General features: G+C 40.2%; 1 protein-coding gene across 2 annotated transcripts in view; it reads right to left on the bottom strand.

Annotated features, from left to right (window-relative positions):
- Positions 1-936: 936 nt before the first annotated feature.
- Positions 937-26219, bottom strand: part of ralaa (RAS like proto-oncogene Aa) — a 37797-nt gene continuing 12514 nt past the window's right edge. For both annotated transcript variants that reach the window (XM_088643707.1, XM_088643708.1), the window contains exons 2-5: positions 11583-11750; positions 10015-10223; positions 6140-6314; positions 937-4510 (exon numbers count right to left, since the gene is read on the bottom strand). In XM_088643707.1, the coding sequence (XP_088499833.1) occupies positions 4388-4510; positions 6140-6314; positions 10015-10223; positions 11583-11696 (621 nt within the window). In that variant the 5' untranslated portion in view covers positions 11697-11750 and the 3' untranslated portion in view covers positions 937-4387. The remainder of the gene's footprint in view (positions 4511-6139; positions 6315-10014; positions 10224-11582; positions 11751-26219) is intronic.

The raw sequence follows: 26219 nt of genomic DNA, 5'->3' as shown, positions 1-26219 counted from the left end.
GCACCGAGGTTAGCACTGCTTCCTTAAAATAGTGCTGGGTTCAATTCAGACCTGGGGCGCTGAGTGGAGTCTGTATTCTCTCCCCATGTTCGAGTGGGTTTCCTCCCACCATCCAAAAACATAAAATACGTACATAATTAACTGGCTTCTAGGACAAATTGGCCCAGGTGTGAGTGTGTCTGTCTGTGTGCCCTACAATGGACAGGTGCCCTGTCCAGGGTGTACCCTGCATTACATCCATTGCTTGCCAGGATAGGCTCTGGCTTCTCCCCAACCCTGAATTACAGTTAGAAAACAGGAGGATAATCGTAAAGATGTGCAATACACCCGAGCTAATAACCTTTGTTTTTGTTTCTATACAGAATTTATGGAAGTTTTCAGACGTTTTCACATTTTTTCATAAAACATACAACACCTCCTGGCACATTATAGGCCAGCCAATACTGTAGGATAAGCTCTGGCTTCCTTGCAACTCTTTAATTGGAAGAAGCAGTTAGAAAATTCAATTCAATTCAAATGAACGGATGGATGGATGTCATGATTGTACAGAACACTTTTAATTCATTTAGAATATTGTAATAGTTTTGGTCTCCTTTCAACAAAAAGAGATTGCTTCTTCATGCAAAGGTGAGTCTGGAACAAGACACCCAGTTGTGTCTTCAGAGCCAATACCCTGGCTCTGATCCTCAGATGGATGAGCTACAAAAAGCCAAATGCGCTAGAGAAACAGAATAATCTCCTCGTTTCTCCACTTCTTTATCCCACTTCAAATTTTCAGTTTCTTTTCTCCTCTTCCATTTTCCTTACCGAACTTTCACCAAGCTTTCCATGGTCTCACTTTTTCCCTTTCCTTTGGAAGACCCCGCTGTAAATTCACCCAGTGGATGCCACGAGGACTTTCAACCCAAATGAATTAAAAACGAAGCAAATACAAGCTCTAAAAAAGGGTAGTTTATTTTTATTTCAGTTTCTTTTCTTTTTTTTCTCCTCACAAATGGCTCAAAGTACAGCAGTTCAAAGGCGCGGGTTAAAGGGCGTCGGCCTCAGACGGGTGGCGATCACATCGAGTTAGCGTCATTGCACCTCGGTACCCACTTTACACGTCAAGAGCAAGTCGCCAGATGAGTGGTTTTAGGATCCCTGATTAAACAGGACTCATTAAAAACCTGTAGCTATACAACAAAGCGTCTACACAACACCTAAAGAGAGAGAGGGACCGGCCAAAAGGGAAATTCATCTGACAGCTCAGGTTGACAGCTGAGTATACAAAAAAAAAGAGAAATAATATACAAATGGGGAAAAAAAAAACTCAATTTCCTCAGACTTTGAGCAGAAATTATGCATCACTTTATCGACGTGCGCACATATACACCTGTTTAAGTAGGAACTGCCACAGAGATATACACGCATTGAGTATTTCTGGAGCCTCCTAACTTTTTCTTTTTTCCTTTTGAAATGATTCTACTGCAGCAAGCAATTCGGTAAAGGTAGGAAACCTCAGACAAATCTCCATAAGTGTTCTTGAACAGCTCTGCACTGCCCAAAACAAATTCAGCACAGGCCATAGGCTCTCAAAGTCCTATGTCGGGCAAATGTGAAGCTCGGTCTTTGCAACTGCTTTGATAGAAGTGTTCTTTTTTTCAAACCCTAGAACATCCCCACCAAGGCTTTGTAGTCTAAATGTAATAAAGAAATAACAGCTGCCAGTTCCGATGTAACTGAAGCTCCTAGCCTATTCCTTTCAAATCGTTTCACACAGAAGCCACTAGATTTAGAAAGTAGCATTCGCGAATTAGCAAAAAAAAAAAGTTTTTTGTTTTCCGTAACAGATGCATAATTCAAGATAACAAAAAAGCTAGAACGTCTAAGCATTCAAGGCAATAATATAATGCCCAGACAGGTGAATCAATACAAGGGAGAGTCTAACTGTAATTCAAGTTACCCAAAGCTTTCAGTTTCTGAAGAGTTTTCATTGAATATCAGACAGTCCTTGGCTCTACTTATCTGTGGCGGGAACACGGGGCAAGGGATTACTTAAAAATAAAGATTTCCCGTCAGCCTTCTGTAGTAGACTGGACTTGGAAGCCTAGAAGGAAGAAACCCTTGTCAGTCTGCATTAAAGTGCTTTTTGTTTCATTGAACCCTATTGGTGCTGTATTTAAAAAATTAATACGTAGTTTTGATTTTACTCAAATACACCATAATGGTCAAAGACCTGCACAATAATAAAGGGCGGATTTAAATTGTTTAGAAATCAAATAAATGAATGGGAATCATGCCCATTCCAAGGGTAGGACCAATGTTTTGGGCAACAGCTCCGTTCAATAAAACACTTAAGGTGAGAACCAGCGATAGAAAACAAATGAGATCTGGATGCCTTTTCCTCTTTTATGCCCATGCAGGTGTGGACTCATTCTCATTCACACTCAACTGCAGAGAAGACATTCGGACCACTTAGTTCAGACCTGAGTTATAGTTCACTTACATTTCAGACAAAGCATTTTTTAAAGCATGTCACAAATTTTTGGCTGCAGGGCAGAAAATGGGAGACAATGTCGTTTAGTTTAAGTTTTCTTTTAAATGTACAACTGAACGACTTACAGTCCAAGTGGGTGTTATTTCTTAAAAGACTTCAAGTACTACATTAGTGTTCTATAATGGATTCCTGATTAACTTGAAAGAATTCTGAAGCAAAGATTTTGAGCCAATTAAAATCATACAAACCAAACAGTACTAAACAGAAATTACATAAATAAATTAGATTGATTTTGATTAGTATAATGTCACATGGGGAAAAATTTAGCGTTGTTCTGTTCAGCTTCATAATATTTGCAACTGGAATAGTGTTTTAAAACATCCCTTGATTTTGTTAGGAAATTTCAAGCAATGCCATAAACTATTTCTGTATTCTCTGAGTATATACTTTACAATAGCAAGTTAATTTAGTCAATAAATTGGATTGTAAATGCATGGTAAAGGTGTCACTGGGCTTTCACAGGTTCACTCCAATATATTTCTTTGAAAAAAACTCAGTCAGTTGCAGTCAGTGTCATTACTAACCAGTCAATCTCAAAGCACTGGTTATAGATTTTCGTCAGAATCTATTTTTAGCAACACTTTCCAGTGTGTGAGGAGTGAATCTTTCAAAGATTAATTCAGGTGACAAAAACATTTTTAAAAATTCAATTAACAGCAAAAGAAACTTCAAAGCCAATTTATATATTCACAAAACATCATAACTAAATTGTTATAAAATATTGTTTTTAGTCATGAAGGCTTATTAGAGATATATTTCAGAAGGTGTTGTACGTGTTTAAGTAGACAAGGGAAATTTTTAAAAATCTAACATTTAAAAATAATCTGGAAATGGGATTATACTGTAATGACATCTTCTTAATTGCTTTATCATTAATATCTGGAATCATCAGTCTGGAAACAGTCAATCTCAACATCTGACCTGTGCAGAAGACAGCTTTCAAAATGTCTATGGTTGCACCCAGTAGGTTTAGTATCCTACAGGTTTCTGAGCATTGCATCTTAAGTTAAGAATATACTTGTGAAGTCAGTAAACTGTAAACATGACCTTCTGAGAATAACAATACAGGCCAGCCCCAAGGTCTCCAGGCCTATGGCACACATTGAAAGTTCAAACAAACATCTTTCAAACTACTTAACAGGATCATATGCTAAAATACTAAAATGAAGAATCTCACTTCACACCATCAATGTTGCAACCTGCAGGGTTGTAGGATTTTCTTACTTAAGGCATAGAAATATTTGAGTATGTCCAAGTTTTTCAAAGCCTTTTTTTTGTTACTAATTCAGTTTCTCTTTACACAGTAAGTTAAATGTGAGAAAACAGACAAAAAGGCAGTATCTGACTTACACGCTCCGCATTGCATACAAGGAGACTGCTAGGAGGAGTTCTGTGGTATGATGCTTTTTCACATTCATATTTAATGTCAAGGCATCTGATGTTAAAAGCAGACATCAGTGGGATATAGACGTGAAGCCTGCGGCCCCCTATACCTCCATGAATATGAAAGACATTGGTTTGCTTGTAAGCCAAAGGACATGAAGATCTTGACCAAACAGAATTCATGATAAAAATGCTCACTGTGCTTGTTTTCCTGGCACCTCACGAAAATTTTTTTAGATCAAAATACATTTGCCTCCTGAGGAGCTCCGAGTTCACAAGTACTGTCCTTAATTTACGTTTTTAAAGTGGTGTTCCCCTCCCCCCCACACACACAAAAGAAATATCCATCTGATATTTCGTATCTCACATCTGCTACCAGGCACGCAAACAAACCGACTGCTCAAGAGGCAGAAAGGACAAAAAAAAACCCCATAAAAACTATATTAGAGAGGTCTTCAGCTCTGGCCATTATAAAATGCAGCATCGCTCTCTGATTCTCTTAGCGAGGCTTTTTCTCTTCTTCTTTCCATTCTTTTCCTTGCTGTCTTCCATTTTCCGTGCGCGGATCTCTCTCATTAGATCGAAGAACACCTGGAAAGCAAAGCGGACAGACAGGCCTTTATAACAAACTCGTAAACAAGCCAGAACCAAAACTCCAAATCTTTCAACTACCAGAAAATGGAGACAGTGTTAAAGTCATCCATGACAGCAGGCTTTCAGGCGCACAATGCATCAGAATCCGAGAACTACAATCTAAGAACATTAGACAGACTCTTGGGTTATTCTACTTAGCACGTAAATCTTCTACAAAAGTGGGAAATAATCATTCAATTTCTTAATGATCTAACTTATTGAATCCGTCTATTTTTAGTTAACAACAGCTAGTGTTAAGAACAGCTATTCCCCAAACTCTTGTAGAAATTAAAGATTTCACACAACAGGAAATGTCAAATATGCGGAACCTGAAACTGGTAACCGATGTACATTTTCAAAAATGTACTGATTGATGCTTGACCAAAGGGGCAGCAGGAAACATGAGCAATGGTTATGCACAGCAGATAGAAGGTTCACAGGCTGTGTCCTCAGCTGTACAAAGGACTGCAAGCACTGCAGGGAGCTTAAACTCTGAAGTACTGGTGTCCCAGTCAGGGTAAGACTGAATTCGGAGGTAGGACTGCACTCTCAATGTCACATTGCAGAAACTGGAGTAACCTGCAGCTCTATTTTATTGGTGCTGCAAACTCTGGGGAACTCTGGGGTTGTAACACATACATTCTATCTGAAACATACTGTGAATATGTAAGTATTTACTGTATACTGAATTTTGAAAACACAGAAATTAAAAAAAGATTACTATTATTTGTAATAGAATAACGAACATAAAAACTGTACACCTTTTTTTCTTAAGAAAAAGGGACAATGTTTTCCCGCTATACACTGGGCTCTTTATTCAAATCTTTTTCTGCAAATTCTGTAAAAGCAATGATTTTTTTCTGAAGGCTGTAATCTTCACCATAAGCTGTCAAAACCATAAGTGGTGAAAACTGATTATTACAAATGCCTCTTATTCAACTCAGTAATATATTTGTTTCTGAACTTCTGAATTTGGTATATTTCTTTTAAGAAGTGTTGGTAATACAGTAATTGTGTTAAACACTTAAATTGAGCTTTATGTCTTCTTTTTGGAGAAAATGGCTATTTTTTTCTAGATGTCTATATTAGCATACTTTGTTGGAAAAGAAACAAATCCCAAAATAACACCCGGGAAACTGAACAGTTGATTGAAAAAGGACGAAAAGGACAGTTTAAAAATTACATCCACCGTCCTTTAAAACAAGCAGATGACTTATGAGAAAATGATCTAGAGCAAAACCAATTGACACGGGGCTAAATGTCACCAGCTCTGGTAATAATTCCAAAACCTCATGTTCCTTCTGGGATTTTTAGCCTTGTGTAAAACAGGCTTTTCCTTCCATCAGGGCTGAAGTCCTATTTAGTCCTCTGTGTTCATTTATTTTTTGCCAGTAAAATGTGTATCAATTCATCAAGTCCATCCTTAAATTAAACCTGGGATGCTGTGTGCCACTTTAAGAGTTAGAATTTTTAAAACAGATGCACGTTCAGAAAAGGGGGACAACATAAAAAAAGCTTGGTGGTCTAGTGAGCCAGGTGGCTGGTAAAGAGTATAATGTTAAAGGCACCAGCATCGTGCGTCATTACCTTGTCCACATTGGCACGTGTTTTTGCAGACGTTTCCACATAGTTGACACTCCACTGCTCGGCCCGCGACTTCGCCTCCTCCACAGACACCTGCCTCTTGTCCTCCAAGTCCGACTTGTTTCCCACCAGGAGAAACGGCACGTTCTCGTCCTCCTTCACTCTCAAGATCTGCTCCCTGCGGCGGCAGAAGAGAAAAGGCGAGACACCCAGCCTGTTAATTGCAATGACTTCTACCAAAGAGGACCGCCATGTCCCATCAGCCTGATGGGTGGGTCCTGTGCCGTACGTCTGCTCAAATACAGAAAGCAGCTTCAGGGTTTCCACTGTGGGAGTGGAGTTTGGTTCACCAACAGCAAATGTTTCAAACAAAAAAAAAAATCCACATGATTTTGCCTGATCAAACCTGCACTTTTTAAAATAAACTTCTGCAATGGCTATCAAATCACCTCTAGGTTTAAAATACAACATCACTTAAAATATACTTTGTAGTTTGAACAATGGGAGCAATAACAAAAACACGAAAAAAGAACAGAAGTACTGGAACTGTGTGTGAAAATAACAGAATGGTGGTAATGGTACTGGCTCTGTGAGGACTTCCATGCAGTGCACTCCATAGTGAAATCTAAGCAGGGATGTTCACTATGACCTTTAATTATAATAATTTCTCATTAAGAAACATGAATGATTGTATATCTTCTAAGTATTTGTATTAAGTCAACTGAAGTTAACACCCTTAGTCAATTAAACAAAATTATAGTCCTGATTTCTGATCCTTGAACGAACAGATGTACCAGCTAGGAACCTGAAAAGCCCCAGTCCAGCAAATTTTATAGGGCACTAACTTAAATCTCTGATTTCTAAAGACTTGGAACAAGCCAGCCAAAGATCAGTGTGAAAAATCAACCAAGTGAATTGTTTAAATTTAACATTTAAGGTCTCCATGGACCAGAGTCATGTCATTTCGTCTTAATTAATCAATATCACACAGGTGACCCAGAAGACTAAGTCGACTGGGGTTCTCCAGGACCAAGGATGAAGATCCCTGCTGTAGGTTTTTTTGAAATATTGAGAGGATTTCCACAGATGTACCAGCAAAGGGAGTATCGGTGTAATAAGGGAGTGATCAGTTTAACGCGATAACGAGTTTATAGTTATCAACAACCATTTTTGCTTCTTTTTCCCCAATAAAGTTAAAACAAAGTCAGAGATCGTGTGTTGTAAACTATTTAAAACCAGTTTCACAAACCTGAACTTTAATTAAAATGGAGATAGTAACAGCCTGAAGCAGAATGATATTTTGAAAGGATTACTGTTCCCACCCCCGGGCTAGGTATCCAGCTGAATTCCAGTCAAATGCGTCATGGTATTATTACACAACCTTGCCTGGCTGTCTCTGTGATTATCCCCCAGACTGTTTTGTTTTTTTCATGAAGCTTCACGAAGCATGGGATTCTGTTTTATATAATCATTTTAATACCTCAGTTTTCGCAGTAAGCACACAACTTGGGGTGGATTATATCTGCAGAATAGTTCAAACACTACATCTCACAACCTGACAACGGTGCTCAGAAAAAGATTTTAGTCAAGACTGACAGAAACGTATTGCCGTGTCAGCCACTTATGACCGTTGTCCAGCACACCCCAGCAGTTGAGGAACAATATGCTTGAACAGCATCAACAGAATTTTGGCTAGGAGGCACCTTGTCGTCGCTTTCTAATTTGAAATCCCCCAATTACATTACGAATGATTATGCCCACTGCTTTAAAACGTTGCTCTCTGGCAACGGCTCCCACATCTGCGAAGGAGAAAATAAGACATGGGGACAGTCTCTTCCAGCGCGCCCACATCATCTGACAAAGTGCAAGGCTGCTGTGTCTGAACAGAAAAGTGAGCGCCAAGTGGAAAGACTGGTGGATTGCTCACTGATGTCACCACAAGCCTGTAGGCACCTGTCCAGCACATGGGAGGTACCATTTGCTGGAAAGCCATGGGCTCTGGCCAACTGCTCCAGCACTGCTGACTTGCAACCCCCATTTGGGAAGGCCTGGTCAGCCAGCAACATGACCAAGACCTGATCAGCAGTGTTGAACAGTGGTTAGATCTGACCTAGTCTAAGAACTAGAAGGTTGTGGGTTTGAATCCCAGGTGAGATGCTACTGCTGTTCCCTTGACCAGAGCACTTCACACGGATTGCTTCAAGAAAATGCCCAGCTGTAGAACTAACTGTTTACACTCTGGGCAAAAGCATCAACCAAATGAATCATAATTAATCATAGAAAGGTCAGAGCAACAGAGCCCAACTTGTGTTTGAAGCCAGCGCAGTTTCCTGCCTGAGCCCTGGTTATTTCATTTCTTATGCAAGAAAAGAGCAGCAAAAAAAAAACTATTGCAATTTGAAAGATCTCTACAGGGTCAAAAATGTTTTCTGTGTCTGGGTTACGCATTGGGTGTAATTTACACATTCCACCCAAATGAAGTTACAGCTATGGTCTTTGAATCAGATTCATATTTTAAACTAATGTACCAGATTCAAAATGACAAATCTGTCATAATTGAAACTGAATTAAAAGAAAAAGAGAGACCTGAACAACTAATGGTATACTTACACCATTTTAGTATCCACAAAACCTCAACGTTATTTTGACTATGTATTATTATAAACAATATATTAACCAAAATACACATTTATTTTTATGCAGACCTCAATTACTTTTCAAATAAAGGTGTATTTTGTCACCTTCTGTGTCAGTACAACACGCAATACTAAACCTGCTTTGAAAATAGTACTGTAATAGTGCTTTTTCAGCATGAACCTGTCAGTTTCCATGGAAACACATCCTTCATGTTCTGAAAAAAAAACTACCAAGAAATGTTTTTTGGCATATACAGTACAGTATATACAAATAAAGACATGCAGTGAAGGGACCTTCAACATATTTTGAGGTCCAATATCAGCTAACAATATTTTGAAAAGTAGTTTTATTTATTTTGATTATCAAAAGGTTTGTTTGTACACATTACTTGCTATATTATGTATAACTAAATAAAAACAAGAATTCAAAAACATCCCAAGGTATGTGTAAGGCCTTCAACTATGAATTTATAACAAATGTTTGTTGTAAAACAAACTGTAAAAGCCAATCCAGTTAATGTTGATCTAAACAGCATGATTTATAACATTGTTATTTCTATGCAGTCAACTGAAGTTTTTTTCAAATGCAAAATACTGCGTTTGTTAAATATAATTTCTTATACTCGGAAAAAGCAAAAACTATGCACTGATGCAACATATTTAAAACCCCCGCTCTATGTCCTAACTGCAAACAGCAGTGGCACACAAACCGGACAACGGCAAAAACGTTACACACAAGAGGAGACCCTTCTGGCCATCAAGTAAGCTTGGTTTCTATTAACAACCTGATCTGAGAAGCACATACAGCAGCTTCGGGAAACAAAGTTATCGGCTCTGACAGCGTGGCTGTGCAGCTTGTTCTAGACGACCAGAGACCTCTGCTAGTGGCTCCACCACCCTCAGGAACAGGAGCTAATCCAGCTCCCAGCTTTAAGCACACTTCTGTGTATGTCTGCTTTCAGGTCTGATGTTAGGTCTGATCCGGTTATTTTACACGATTTAACAATCCTTCGGGGCACAGCCCCTCTTGACCTACCTCGAGAATTTTGAGAATTCAAAATTAAATGAAAGCTCTTATTGAAGTGTTTACCCTCAGCCCTACACTCAATCCATGCTGACATGCATGAATTGAATGAGCACTATGGGTTGGTTGTCATACCTAGATCATTGCCCTTATTATAGACAATCTGTCTTGACACAGCTTCTCCTTCGAGTGCTTTGTCCAATTGCCGGAGTGGTTACCTGAAGTCTGCCGTGGCCGCAAACGACTCGAGCTCTGTGATGGAGAAGACGCAGAGGAAGCCCTCCCCGCTCCGGAAATAATTGTCCCGGATGGCGGCGTAGTCCTCTTGTCCAGCAGTGTCCAGGATGTCAATCTGCACTTCCTCCCCATCCAGTACCACCTTCTTCCTGTAGCTGTCTGCTTTGGTGGGCTCATAATCCTCTACAAACTTGGAGAGCAAAACAAAAAAAAGCACAACAGGTGACCACAAATACAGACACTGCATGACAGGAGATTCAACTGAAAAGATCAAACCGGACACAGAAAGTCTCTCACAGTTACCTTAATTCTTTAGCACAGGATTAATCCAGTATTTCTCAAATGCAGTGCCTGGTGCCCACAGACCAAACAGGAGTTTTAAACAGAAGGACTAAGAAAATCATTTATACTTTACTGTGATTCACAGTTACTCCTACACACACAAGAAAATGATTGAGGGAACCCAATCCAATTGATTGAAGGGACAAAAACAAATATACTTCTGGATAACAGTTCTTAAAATAGTGCTCACGTCATCAACACATCAGTTTCAACAGCCGCTTCTCCAGTTTAGGGTTCCAGAGCCTATCCCAGGGAACAATGGCACAAAGCAGGATACAGCCTGGATGGGATGCCAGCCCATCGCATGGCACTCACAGGCCCAAACGCAAACTCACAGCATGGCCAAACTCACAGAAACCAAATAACCTACCAGTATGTCTTTAAACTTTCGGAAGAAAACCATGGGAACATGGGGATAACATGCAAACTCCACACAGACAGAACCCCAGGAACTGAAGATGCCACCATGCTGCCCTAAAACAGCCTTGGTTTTCTCCAGTGACTTGACATAGGACTAGGACTGCAGGGCCACTGCTCCCCAGTCAGATGAGTCTCTCTGCTACGGCTGAATATATGAATTACGATCGAGAAAAGGTATCTGACTTCACATCACAAATAATCTGTCTCATCTTTTCGAGACAAAAATGGCCAAAAAGTAAAGATTCTAGATATGCTGCAAGGAGTTATGAGTGTCCTCACCTTTCAGGACTCAAGTTTGAGCATTTAACATTTTTTACTTATCATATATATGTAAAAGTAATGAATGTTAATGCTTTATTGTACAATTTATTTTTATGATGTTTTCATTTTATACACTGTTCAGTATAGGTAGTGCCATTAATTTGTGTGAATATGGATGACAGTTTTTGGCCCTGTTGACGTCAGCAGTACTTGCAGTTACTGTAACAATAATCTGAAAATGAAAGTAAAGAGAAAAGGGAGTTTCACAAAGGGAAAAATGCATGTTACGAAAAGGAAAACAGTCCATTTTGAACCTGACAATCGCTGGCTCTACAACAAGTTGGTTCAGAGAGACCCCTGTTCAAACAGGAAGGCTGTTTTAATGAAAATCGTCTGAGGGAAATATTCAGACTTGGCACCCCTAGCTTGTCAGCTGCTGTGTAAAGAGCTCAGCGATTTTAAACAGTCATTGTGGTGTGTGGGACACTGGACATGTTCAAAATCCCGGGAACCGACACCGTCTTACCTCATCATACATGAACTGCAGAGTCAGTGCTGACTTTCCCACACCGCCACTGCCAACCATGATCACTTTATGCAAAGCCAGGGAATTCTGGCCTTTGGGCTTGTTCGCTGCCATCCTGGGAGAGATGAGGTACAAAATCTACCGGGAACGCAGGGCAAAGTGATTTATCTGGAAGACAAAGAAAAAAAAGCTTCAGAAACCAGCACCACGCCTTTCACAAACAAGTGATTACAGTAAACTGTATTGTAAAAGCCAAGTATATGCAGGAGGTCCAAGAATCAGACTTTCACTTTGCACTTTCAGACACCATCCCTAGGGATGAGGAACCATGATTCATTGTGATTCACTGGGAAGTTAGTGACTGATTTCATCTACACCAGTCCCCCCCGTTTCCCCCATCTTCATCACAGAAGAAGCAGGAATGGACCTGTAAAATGTGCGTCAGCAAATTAAAATGCCAAGTCTTGCAAAGCAAATCCAACAAGGCTGTTTTATTGACTGACTGAGAAGAACTGAATTTCTTTCTTATATACCATTTGATATAATCATCTTATACAGAGCTTTTCTGGACACTCCACTCAAAGCGCTTTACAAGTAACGGGGACTCCCCTCCACCACCTCAATGTGTAGCACCTCTGGATGATGCGATGGCAGCCATAGTGCGCCAGAGCGCTCACCACACATCAGCTCTCAGTGGGGAGGAGAGCAGAGTAATGAAGACAATTCATAGATGGGAATAATCAGACCATGAACGGTAAAGGTCAGGGGGTAGTTTGGCTGTGACACCCCTACACCCAATTACTATACTGGGGCATTAGGACCTACACAGACCACAGGGTCCTAATACCTCTTCCAGCAGCAACCTTAGCTTTCCCAGGAGGTCTCCCATCCAGGTACTGGCCAGGCTCATACCCGCTGAGCTTTAGTGGGTTCCCAGTTGTGAGCTGCAGGGAAATACATTACATTCAAACTGTCTGCATGTTTACTTGCACATTGTCTATTGTTTGTTTGTACATTGTCTTGATGCACTGTTTGCACTTTGTTTGTTTTTTTACACTTGTTTTACAATCGAGAGACTTTCTGTAAGTAAGAATTCCATTGTACCAGCACCGGTTACATATGGCAATAAAGTTCAATTCAAGTCAAGTCAAGAATACAGCTGCTGGCATTAATTAAAGTCAATCTGAAAACACGCTGTCCACAAATCCTTTGCCATGACCCATTAAAAGAAAAACCCAGATCTTCTAATCTGTAGCATTAGGCTTAAATTGTTCAGTAAAAGTGTGGAGGACTGATGGTTTAATTTAAGAAAGGAGTGTCCAGCCCTTGTCCAAATGGCCATTGTGTCTGCTGGTTCTCTAGATGTCTGAAACAGCAGCACCTGAATACCTGGGAAAATCTATTCAACTGACACAGTTAAGCCAGTAACCTGGTGATTTAGAACATCTTTAATCTTCACTTACACCTCAGGCAACATCCTGCCATCTTGGAAAGGATCTGAAGGAAAACATGTGGCATATCCTCCCACCTTTTCGGAATTCAGTTTTGTAAACTGTACAAATCCTGCAAGTACTAATACTAATGGGTAAACAGTCACCTCAGAAGTAATAATGGAGCAGAACCATCATTTCTCTTTGACAGAATCACCACATTAAACGCCAACCTAAATGTACAATAAGCTGACCTTGCAAAGCTAATCCAATGTAACCTAGACTGCAGGAAATTAGTTCTGTGGGCATCAGACACAAGTTTAGTTTCCCTTACGGACCAAACCAAAGGGCAAAAGTTTCCACAGCTCTTACTAGCCTTTTAACTTCCTGTCAATAATTCTTAGAAAAATACACATTTAAATTGAAACCAGCGATTCCATCTCAGGCTTCCTTGGAGATGTTTATTTTACAAATGGATATAATCTTTTATTTAATGAAGAGATGTTATGCAGCTCTGAGGACACAAGAGGGCGATAAAGTGCTACACTTTCACTTCAGAGTGAAATTCTGAAAAAGGTGGATCAATGAAACATTCTCATCGCTGTGGCAGAGAAGTCATAGGCTCACCCGATGTTATCTTCCATTTAACAGGCATGTCTTCTGTACCCACTTTCACCAGGGAATCCTGGGACATGACCCATGCAAAAAATGGACTGCGATTGGGATTGATAAAAGCAGACTATACCTGTTCTTAAAGGTGTGCTCACAGTGTGACGGCTCTTCTTCATAGTTAGAAGCATTTGTTATTGATATACTGAAACAATGCAATAACACCAAGCATATTCTGACATTCCTCTTGAAAACATTATTATTACAAATAATAATAACACTTATGTAGTGCTTTTCTGGACACTCCACCCAAAACGCTTTACAGGTTATGGGGACGCCACGCCTTCACCAAAAATGTGTGGCCCCACCTGGATGATGTGATGGCAGCCAAAGAGCACCAGTGTGTTCACCACACATCAGGAGAACTGAGTGATTGAGCCAATTCATAGAGTACTTAGGCCACGAGTGGTGTAAAAGTTGCCCTGGACACAGGGGTAACCACCCCTATTTGTGCTAATGGACTCCTTTTGCACTCCTTGTTTGCTCCTGAGTACACAAACATAGAAACTGAAAGACTAGCACTGTCACTTCAGTTCTTTCTCCATCATAAGGACTGACCAGCTGGATCATGCAAGGACACGTTGAATGAAACTTCTGGTGAAAATTCACAACGGATTATACATGAATGCAGGCTGGTTGCTTATCTAATTCCCCATCCACAACAGAAGAACTACATGAAAGCAATGGAAATATTCTGAAGAATAACTTCTAGTTGAGGCTGGGCTATTCATGCCTGATATACATTATATTCTACAGTGAATGTGTTGGGTTTCCAACAGGAACTTCTGGCCCTTGTCACATGAGTTCTTGTCTAAGCTAGACAAATGACTAACTCTATACATATGCAGAGAAACAGCCCACACAATCCCATTCCCACAGTCCTATGAGAAGAAGATAACTTTATAAGTCAATACTGTGTATTTATGGCTACCTTTAAAAAAACATAACTCCTCTGAGTTCATGGTGGGAATAAAATAATTGAAAATATTCAAAACACAGTCATGTTGTATTACATGCATGAACATACCATCCCAAAAAATACTGCATGTGGCACATAAGAGATAACCTATGTCTTTAAGGTTTTGTGAATAGTTTCTCTCTCCCTGTTATGTACAGGGTTATTCATGGGAGTTTGCAAGACAAAACAAAAATCACAAAATCCTTCATCTGTCACTCTCTTCCACTATTAAAGCAATATTTTAACCCAAAACTTATTTTAAATTGGAAATTGTATTTCACTTCATTTTCAATTGAAATCCTTCAGTTTAAATGACAAAAGTCAAATTTTACTGAAAATCTAAAATTTTGGAAGACTAGCCTGAAAGAACATTCAAATAAGCATGTGAAGATACAAAACACAATCTTCCTCAAGACCGTCAACAAGCAAAAATATATACTGAAGCTTGGTAAGCGCTAACTTGCTCTTAACAAGCTTTGCTTTAGAGAGGAACTGCTGAATCACTCTTTTATTCATCTGGCTAGTCCTTAGGCAGTTGCCTCATAGTCTCGAGGCACAGAATGGGCATCCTCATTAATGATCAACAATGTTCCTTGCTGCCTGTCACAAAGCTTTTGCTGCCTGACACACTGACAGGCAATTTCATCAGCTCTCAGTATTTCCCTTCTCAGGCTTGCTCTACTAATGTTGTCCCTAAACAAAATAAGCAGATCCTGTAGGTTCTCCACACAACTTCCAAGCCCTTATCACCTATAGAGTGGACACCTGCCTCTCGTTCTGTCTTCTTGCTTACAACCCTGTCGTCAGGCTCCTTAGCCCTGTTAGCACGCAATTTAAGGTTCCTGTCTTTACCTTCTACTCTCTTTAACCCTTCGACCCTCCTATTTTCAACTCTCTTTCCTCTCAGTCACCCTGTCATCTTCTGCTGCTTACTTGGGCTGGTCCTTATGTTTGGTCTCCTGACTTTCATGTCTCTTGCGCTCAGCACACTGAGCAGTGGTTAGTATTGCCTCCTTGGTTCAAACCCGGACCTGAAGCGTCACTTGCTAGCAGTTTGTACGTTCTCCCCATGTTTGCTACTGTTTCCTCTCACAGGCCAAAAACATACCGGTAGGGTCTGGAAAAATTGCCTCTGGCGTGAGTGTGTGCGTGTCTGTGCGTCAGCCCTACGCTGGACCGGTGTATCCCACCTCCTGTCAATTTCATGCCAGGATAGGCTCTGGCTCCCCCACAAACTTGAATTGGAAGAAGCAGTTAGAAAACGGATGGATATGCTCCTTTGCCATCATATGTTTAGGTCCAGCTGAAAGGAAAAAGACTGAATTTCTATCCCAAGACCCAAGACCTGACCCCCAACCAAGCTGTTCAGACTGCACCTTTAGATCCCATGATTCATCCCGGCATACCTGTAATTTCTGTATCTTTTGTTTCATGGTTTATTCTTATGAAGGTGTCTTATTGTTTTGAAAAAGTCTGCAACACATTTTACCTTCTTTAAATAGCCAACATTAAATGCTCAAACGACAATATTTTCAAATCTTATAATGAAATATGCTTTGCCCTCTGTTCTAACCCGGTACTTAAAAATCATTTGGATTCACTCTCGGCAAGACTTACAAGGTTTCTCTCTGTTTATTTATTTGTTTTTGCCTCTCAGAAGTTTAGAGGAATGAAATTCAAAATCGGTCTAAAAGAAGTCCATTTGGATTAGATGATCCTGAACCTTACCTGCGTTATTAACCTGTGCAAACCCAAAATAATTTATTGTCCTGTAAACGGTAGGACTAGTACATGGTGGTGCAGTGCTAAGCACTGCTGCCAGGCCACGCTGGGGCCCTGGATGAGTGGGGAGACAGAGAAAAGGTGGATATTGAAAGTAGGAGGAGAAGAGGGATACAGAGAGTAGCAGGTAAAGACGGGGTCTATCTGTGTGGAGTTCTTCATGTTCTCTCTGTGTTTGCATGGGTTTCCTCCTGTGCTCCGGTTTCCTCCCAATCCAAAGACAAGTAGGTTAACTGGCTTCTGGGACAAATTGGCCCTGGTGTGAGTGAGTGTGTGTGTCTGTGTGTGTCCTGTGATGGCGTCCCACTCAAGGTGTGTGCTACCTTGTGCCTACTGCTTGCCGCAGTGGGACTCCCCCACAACCTGTATTGGTTTATGGCTAGAAGATGGATAACAGGACTAAAATAATTGTAGATACATAACCAACAATTTTTTAAATGCCATGGGTCCAAAAGAAGTTGATTTTAACATTGATTAATCTACACTTCACCGCAAACGGTATTGGTAATAATTGAAAATATTATGCAAATGAATCAAAGGACAATAAGCAAACCCATTAGCAGAAGCTAATTACCCTAATCAGTCATCTAAACCTCTTCTGGGAAAAGCGTGGATCAAATTGAAAAATTATTTGCCGCAGGTATACAGCAGAACCTGGAATGTTGGAAACAAAATGAAAATCAGAGCTATAAACACAAGCCTGTTAAGAAAGATTTGAGAAAGGTGTCTAATACAAGAAAATCCAAAGACTATTTTTGGAAAATCCAAAAAAACAAGAGGCAATGACATGTACAGTAGCTGGTTGAAGGTCTAAGCCTCAAAGAAACAACTCTTTATCCAAAGGGTTGTGGGAGAATGGAAAAACATGCCCAACTATGTTCAGGAAGCCAATACCCTGGCTTCTTTCAAGAAACAAGAATCATAATTACTTACACTTATATAGCGCTTTTCTAGACACCCCACTCAAAGCGCTTTAAAGGTAATGGGGACTCCCCTCCACCACCAATGTGCAGGATCCACCATGATGAAGCGACGGCAGCCATAGTGCGCCAGAACGCTCACCACACATCAGCTATCAATGGGGAGGAGAGCAGAGTAATGAAGCCAATTCATAGATGGGGATTATTAGGAAGCTATGATTGGTAAAGGCCAATGGGAAATTTGGCCAGGACGCCGGGGTTACACCCTTACTCTTTTCGAGAAACACCCTGGGATTTTTAATGACCACAGAGAGTCAGGACCTCGGTTTTACGTCTCATGCGAAGGACGGCACCTGTTTACAGTACAGTGTCCCCATCACTATGCTGGGGCATTAGGACCCACATGGACCGCAGGGTGAGCGCCCCCTGTTGGCCCCACTAACACCTCTTCCAGCAGCAACCTTTGGTTTTCCCAGGAGGTCTCCCATCCAGGTACTGACCAGGCTCACACCTGCTTAGCTTCCGTGGGTTGCCAGTTGTGAGTTGCAAAGTCATACAGCTGCTGGCCGAATGGCGCTACTACCACACAGGCAAGATGAGCTGAACAGCTTCCTCTCGTGTGTAACCTTTTTTGTGTTCTTAATAAGCCTGTTTACAGGATTTTCACCTGTAGCAAATTCCGGTTATTCCCGTTTGTCTTATAATGCACCCGTGTCCACAGCAGTGCACACTTTCACATCTGTCTGCTGTGTGACAGTAGCATGTGGTGCCACATCTGCCTGTTCCTTCAACAGTTCCTTCTTGTCTGTAGAACAAGGAAGTTTTGCACATTGAATGAGGTGTCACCTGTCAGCCTTCTCACAATTCACCCGTTTCCTGTCATTAACCATTCTCAAACCTTCAGCTTCGACCAAATAGCCAGTGGTAACTGATGCCTTGTATTGGCTCTTCCAGCTTTTGGGCTTAGAGCACAAGCTCAGTCATCAGTCTTTTTGATAAAACTTGCTGATATTTTCTTTTTTTGTTTGATATAAATATCATCGGTGACAAAGGAGAAATTTGGAGTCAGAAAACGTAAGAACGGACAACAGCCTTCATGTAGATTACACTGATCAAAACTATCAAAATGATCCATTTACTCTCTTGGTGGGTACTTGAAATGCCACAGCTTCGGTAGCTGGGAACAGAAATGTTAAGATTTAGCTGGCAGCTGGTCATGCAAGAACAAATACTGCAGCAAACCCAGCCCTAAAGCAGCAGTGAAAAGTACTTTGCCGGAATGCGTGAATACCACTCAGCGAGCGTTCAGCAACACGTTGGCAGATGCTGTTCACACCTTCCTCAGGCCTGGCCTCCATGACAACACCAGCCAACGCAGCCCGCTGTACAAAAAGGTCTTCAACACTTTTCTTATCCGTTCTAATACTTCAGCCCACAAAGCCATGGTCTTAAAATCCAAGTCCAATTTTGAAGTGTCGCCCCTCCCTTCTCTGGTCTATCAGTAGCTACAAAAATGTCGGGGCATAATAGCAGGAAGTGAAATTACTCCCAAGAAAAAAAAATAACTTGAGTTAAATAACTTCCATTTTAACAATAGAATATCGTGTTTTCAAAAGGCTGGATATACAATAGACACTATCTGCCCAGGAGAATGTCTGTGAGCCAAATCTACTGTCATAACACCTGGAAGATAATAGGAGGAAAAAAATAAAACCACAGATGATGACAAACTAAAGATTTAAAATAGGCAACGCTGAGCCTAAAAAGGCTATTTATAAACAAGACTTATGTGTTCGTGTTGATACAATTATTTATGTCTTCTAAAATCCAGACAGTTTAAGGAAACCATAAAAAGGGCAAATAAAATGTTATATTCTGTAGCTAATAATGCAGAAGTAAAATCAAGTGATGTTAAAAGTGTACAATGCAACATGATCATGTAGTATACTGTAGGTCACCACACAACAATGCTACCAGAGAACAGATCCCTCTTTTTTTAGAAACCGATTTTGTAATTCCTTGAATATGTGTACAAGTGAGAACTATTTAATACATATTTAACACAAGAATACAAGGGGGCCTAGGAGAATTATTAAAAATCCTCAAAGGTAACGACAAGGTCAACCCACTGGACCATTTCAGAACCAAGAGTGTAAACACTGGACACTAGGGAAAACTCTGGTGGAAGTGGATTTAAAAGTGAGAACAGCAGGCACTTCTTTTAACGGTTTGAGAGCAAATGGAACAAGCTACAGTACATAGCCATTGCCTAGGTTTTCACCTGCTGAGGGCTTTTTCCGTTTCAGAAGTAATTATGCTGTCAGTGCAGCTCAAATATTTGCATTTTTTTGGCAGTTTTCCATGCTGCCTACAAGACAAACTGACTGAGCCAAAATTATTTTGTTAAAACCAGTGAAATAATGAAGCAAAGAGTAGTCAGTATGTAAAAAATAAGGCTGTAACAGAATTTGCAATCTGTTATTTCGAGCACAATTTGTTTGTGTAACGTACTGTAATGATAAAGTTAAATGAGGGCGGGGGGTCAAAGATCACTATGGTTTGATGTGAAACAAAGTTTTAAAGACAACAAACCAGGATGGTCCTCGTTCCTAGAAGAGAGCAACTGATAAACTGGCAAAGCGAGATGGCACAGCTCCTCCCTGCCATTGAAGGCCAGTGGCCTTGTGCAGAAGAATAACTGGTTAATTCTTCCCGTCTGCTATCTTACACTGAGGGAAAAGGGGGAAGAAGGACAAGAAGATCAGCCAGGCCAGGAACAGAGGCCTCTTGCTCTCAGACTTTAGCCAGGGAAGAAATGATAACTACAACACACTGCTTCCATTATTTGTTCTCTAGATACAGCAGTCCAGTAAACTCGCTGTTGACCCTTTGACCAAGTCATGACAAGTACATAAAGGTCAGGAAAGGCAACTAGATTAGGCCGTAACCTTTGACCTTTAGGATCAGTTGGAACAGTTATAACTGGGGTCTGGGGTGGCCCAGTTAGTATTGCTGCCTCACAGCACGGGGCCACTGGGTTCAATCCCTGAATTGGGGTGATATCTTTGTGGAGTTTATATGTCCTCCCAGTGTTCACACAGGTTTTACGTTTTTTTTTTCTCCCACATTCCAAAGGTATGCTGGTAGGTTAATTGGCTTCTGGGAAAATTGGCCCTGGTGTGTGTCCTGCAATAGACTGGCGTCTCATCCAGAGTGCATCCTGCTTCTCTCCCAATGCTTGCCAGGATAGGACGGATCTGGATTCTGGCTGCAGACATATAATTGAAAAACAAATCAAAGTAAAGAAAAATAAAAGAGAAAAGAACGATACGAAATACAATTTGCTGCTTATAAAAAGCACTGCAATGGTTTTGTTTTTGCACAAAAATAGAAACCTTGAAAAAGCCTCTAAAATAACTAACTTGAGAATATTTTAGCTATCTCCAAAGAACCTCTCATTTACAAATTCTGCAGCTGCAGTTTTATCATAAGCGTTGAAAGACCACACTGCATGCTGCTCTCGGATTAAAAGAACAGAACCAACACTACAGCACTACATACAAATAGCATGGCTACTGAAGATGAAACACCTTATCTTGACATTCCTACAATATCATACAGATCATGGACTAGGCTTCAAAATACCATATTATTAAAAAAACCTCAGAAAAAATTAACAATTCAAAATTTCTGGTTTTCTTCCCAAGAAATAGTTTTCACTTGCATACATATTCATGGAATTACAAAATCAATCACTAAAAAAATGAAGTATTTCAGGAAATGTAATTTCCCCTTAAAATATATTCTATAAAACCAACACCGAATTTGTCAGCACAAAATGCTTGATAATTATTCCTTTACAACATAAAACACTAGCCTAAATTCACATTAAAGGGCACTCTTGAACATCAAGCCAAACTAATAGCAAAGAACTGAGTAACTGCAATGTTCTCAATGTATGTTGCCTCTTTCTGTCGCAAGATTTGGGATTTCAATCAGTAGCCCATTCAGATAGAAATTATTCCAGTGCACAAAGAAACAGCAAGGTTATTTCACAATGCTGTATGTACACAGTTTTAAACACAATTTGCAAACTATTTGTGGAACAATTGGAATTGCATTAGGTAACCAATTACATTACCACTACTTTAATTACACCAGAACCTTAACTCCAATTAAGAAAACTATTAGACCAAACAGAATTCCACTTGGAACAAGTAAAGCATAATGAAATATTAATGGTTCAAATTAATGCCACCTGAATTTAAAGACTCAGGTCCTTATGACCTCCAAGGAAAGACAAAGCTCAACATATTCAACAATTTGCAGCTCTATGCTGTACTGTAGATCAAGCTGATGAAATGTCCTCTAAAACAACATTCAAGGTAGTTCAGATTCATGGCTTCGGCTCCCCACTGATGCTCTGTCTCCAAGCTGAAAGCAACTGTAGATTTATTCATCCCCAAATTCAGGAGCATACAGACCTGTTCCCTTTCAGCAACACCAAGTCATTTTTCCTGGCTTACCCCAAATATTTCCTTTTAATCACACAAATGTTCACTGAGCCATTTGTTGTACAAATATATTAACATTCTAAAAAGTAAAGTTCTGAAGTAATTAAACTTCAAATTCCATTTCTGAGCTGCTGCCCACATTAAAAAAACCTAGATCTGAAGGTTTCTCCTGCATTAGAGGGAAAAAGGAAGTAGGAATTTTACGCCTGTGCTTTAAGGGCTCATTTACATAGAAACAAATGGAAAAAAAAATAACGGGTACTTGCGCTGACTAATTATTAACATTGACATCCGCTTGCTTACTGCTGCAGTATAACTAAATTCGGCGCTCTAAGGCTTTCTATGAGGAAAGACAGAGCAGTCAAATTACCCAACCTAAAGTGAGTAAATTACCCACCTTTTAGAGACCAAATTAAAAATCACAGCTTAATATATAAGTCTTTCCCAATAACCAGGGGGGTTCTCATTATTTTAAGTGGCCCAGAAATCAATATAAGCCTAGATATTGACAGCGTGAGTCTGGACTGCATCGCTAACTGGCCATGGGCATTATTCCCAAGTGTATCGGACAGGCCCTGCCTCACAAGGGAAAGCTCTGAATCAACAATGGAGTCTCTGGTGACCTTTGCAAGCTTAGGGTTCGGACACCGCACGATAACCACAGAGCCAGCATTTTCATTAAAAGCACCAGCAATGCAAAATGCTGAATTCCGCACCTTGTTAATGCTCATGCAGTAAATTCTAAGAACAACAAAGTGCTGTGTTGCGTGAGCAGTTTTTATTAATTTAAAAATTGAGAAAAAAACATTCTCTCATGATTCTCATGTTTCCCTAATATTAACTCTGACATCCATTTTAGAATTATCTGTTAAAACCTTGGAAAGAATTTGCTTTTATGGAAAATCAACAAGACATAAGCACAATCCTCATATATCAAATGCGATCCACAATAATTAAGTTAAAAAAGTCATAATATTCAAATGACCGACAGGGAATACTTTTCAATATCAGTAGGGACATACTTGTTTTTTTAGAATTAAATCTCTATCATCATGTCTTATCACATCTGTTCAATAAAATATCACTGCATCGGCTACTAAAATCTTGATGTTGTATAATAGTAAGAAATTTGTCATTGCCCTTGGTTTATTTTAATGCAGCCTCACGTAATTCTCAGAAAAACACCCTGAGTGTCCATCAGCATCCTCATTCCTTTTGAATGAGGATGAACACAGCCTTGTTAAAAAAGACACCCCTTTTAGGTCTGTCTGAGAGAACCTGCCTTATTTTAATGCATATTAAAAACATATCTCATTCAACACAACCACACAGATATTCAGAAAGGAGATTAGCCTAACAACGGTCAGGTCTCCCAAACATTCAGTATACCCACGACAATACAAAGCTTTTTCCCCAAACAGAGATAAGCTAATACTTCCCCGACACTCACTCTCTTTCCACACCCTTCCTTTTCCTTCTCTTCTAAAAATATACATTCTACACATCACCTCGGCATGAGCAACTTAAGGAAATTTGACTGTGAAAGAGGGTCATCAAATTAGTTGACTGTACAAATGTCACAAGTGACCACATAAGTTATTACTAAGCCATAAACCTCTAACGCTAACCACCAGACCGGACGCAGTCACAACTGTCAAAAAGACAAGTTGTTTAGTTTCAGCTCCCTCTGAAACTAAACTTCTCAACACAGGGACACCAAGCAGGGCAGCACAGTGGGCCAGCGGTTAGCATTGCTGTCTCACAGCACTGGGGCCCCAGGTTCCATTTATAGGGCACTATCTGCATGGAGTCTGCATGTTCTCCCTGTGTTCATGTGGGTTTACTCCAGGTGCACTGGCTTTCTCCACAGTCCACAGACATGCTGGTAGGTGAAGGGCATTCTGGGAAATGTTGGCCCTGATGTGAGTGTGTGCATGTTTGTGTCTGTGTGTACCCTGGGATAGACTGTCCAGGAACCCGCTGCTCTGGCTCCCCTGCAGCCCCGTACTAGATCAAGCAGTTACAAAATGGAGGGATGTATGAACGGGGCACACCTGCCTCGTACATTGCACTGCAAATTCACCAGTGAATTGTTCAACGGCAGTTTTCATTCAAACAGATTGTTTTCTTTTAATTTTCTTACTTTAATTTTATGAGACAGGTTACAACGTAGACAATTGGCCCATCTTGCTTATTTGGCTGCCCCTAGCGTATCCATCCAAGCAGCATGTGCAGCCAATTCAGATGCCTGGAAATCAGCTTCAACAATGTGGCTGGACAGTCCGCTCCTGAAAAGCAAACACTGCATTCAGGAAGCACTTCTTCACAGAATCCCAATAATATTCCCTTGTGCTCTCAGTTCCCAGTTTTATAATGGGCCCTGAAGTATTCCTTGAGGTAGACTTCATCAATGCTGTCCAGGATTTGAAATCTACCTGTGTACTCCTCGGAGTCAGTGCCTTTACCCTGCCTGTGTAAAGCTTTCCTGTTTAGGAGCTAATATTGATCCCTTTGTCTCAGCCGATTCCAGAGCAGCAAAGTTCTTTATGTAACATGGCAATCGCAATTTGACACCATATTCGAAATGAGGCCTCACCAGTGCACTGATTAACTTCTCTTTACTTCAGCTGTACAGTTTTCACCTTATATCTCAACATCGTTTTTTAATAGCTTCACTTTGTTATTGTCTGGGCAAGGAGAGAAATCCTAAATCCTTGTCATTAGTTGCTGACTCAAGCTCAGTTCCACCCATTCTGTACTTCATGTATTCTTGCATCATTGCTACACAATGGTTCTGAACGTCTATATTAACTTTTCAGTTTCCAGTTGTCTGCTCAGTCAAAGATTCCAAAGCTGTTTTGAAATACCTAAACTGCTTCTAAAGTGTTTGCAACCCACAGTATTTTTCTGTTATCGGCACATTTATACCACACATTTCTAGAAATATTGAACTAACTAAATCATTAAAACTTAATCATGGAGAGAAATTAAAAACTATTGATGACTTCTCTGAAACCTACACAAGTTTGAAAATACTGCATTATTTCAGAAACTATAAAACTGGGAAACTCAAACTATTTGATTTTCTCATCTGTCGAGAGACAGTGTACAGTACACCGTTGGCATCATTCTTTCAAGACTGATAGGCCTCGGAATAAAAAGGATTCTAATAAAACAATACAATTACATGCACAAAAATCCACAACACACACCAACATAATATGAAACAAATAACCAGGATAAGAGTTGCACCAAGAAATTTTTGTACCTTTTGCACAGGCAGTATAAACTTTACTGAACACTGAAGACTTAACCGTTCAGCATTACTGAAGTATATAGCATATATAATAAGTATATAATGTAATATATCCAAGTTGTCTTCATAACCTCTAATTTCACTCACAGGGCCCTTCACTCACCAGACAAGCCCTGTGCTGCCCAGCCATTGTAATTTGCCCAAAGCATACTGTATCACCCTTAACTCTACCACTCCTTTAGATGACAAACTGCTGATTACAACATTACTGCAAAAGCCCGAGAAACACTCTATGCATCAGAAAATGTAACGTTTGAGAGTTACAGAAGCTGGCTGCTTCTTTGTGAGCACTCCCCTGACGAAAGTATGTGTACACCTCCATCATTTTTTTTTTTTAATTCCCAACATCATCTGCAGCGACAATATGAAGAGGTTCAAGCAGGGACCTGCGTCAGAGTGCGAGTTGCAAAGAAGATGAAGAGGTTATTTCCAGGTCGAAAAGTTGAAAGATAGGAGAAAAAAATATTTAGGCTATGGAGCCTTCTTCAGACACATCGAGGTAGTTGTCCTAGCCTAAATACAGAATATCAGAGAATTACAGAAAATATACAGAATCCATATTACATCAGCCTGTCTAAAACAAGCGTACAGCATTTGATTAAGACTACACATTTACTTCAGCCCACACTGTGAATTTCAAAAATAAGTCTATGATCGGTCATCAAAGGAGAGCACCTAATTTATAACTGCCAAAGGAATGCTAGCTTAAAACCACAAGGGGGCTGAAAGAAAACTCTTTCAGTGTTTGAAAAACGAGCCAACAAAGCAGTTGGGAAGATACATCCCTCCACACGACCTCTGACATCTTCCATTCTTGCAGAGTGTGGAGACAAACACACTCCACAAAATACCTTGGGAATCTCTTCAGCCTGGTTGCAAATATTAGGGTCCAGCTATCACATACAAACATGTTTGTGTCCTCTACATTTTGTTATACCCTCCCTGGAATTACCCATTTTAAAGTCTACTGATTTGTACTGTACAGTATATTTTGCTTTTGTGTATACAGAATATTTTTTATGGCTGCCTTTCATTTGTTTAATCTGGG

The sequence above is a fragment of the Lepisosteus platostomus genome, chromosome 8 (genome assembly GCF_059453375.1).
Source record: "Lepisosteus platostomus isolate fLepPlt1 chromosome 8, fLepPlt1.hap1, whole genome shotgun sequence".
Taxonomy (NCBI): Eukaryota; Metazoa; Chordata; class Actinopteri; order Semionotiformes; family Lepisosteidae; genus Lepisosteus; species Lepisosteus platostomus.
The sequence above is the reverse complement of the archived record's forward strand: the minus strand, read 5'-3'. Positions and strand labels throughout refer to the sequence as shown.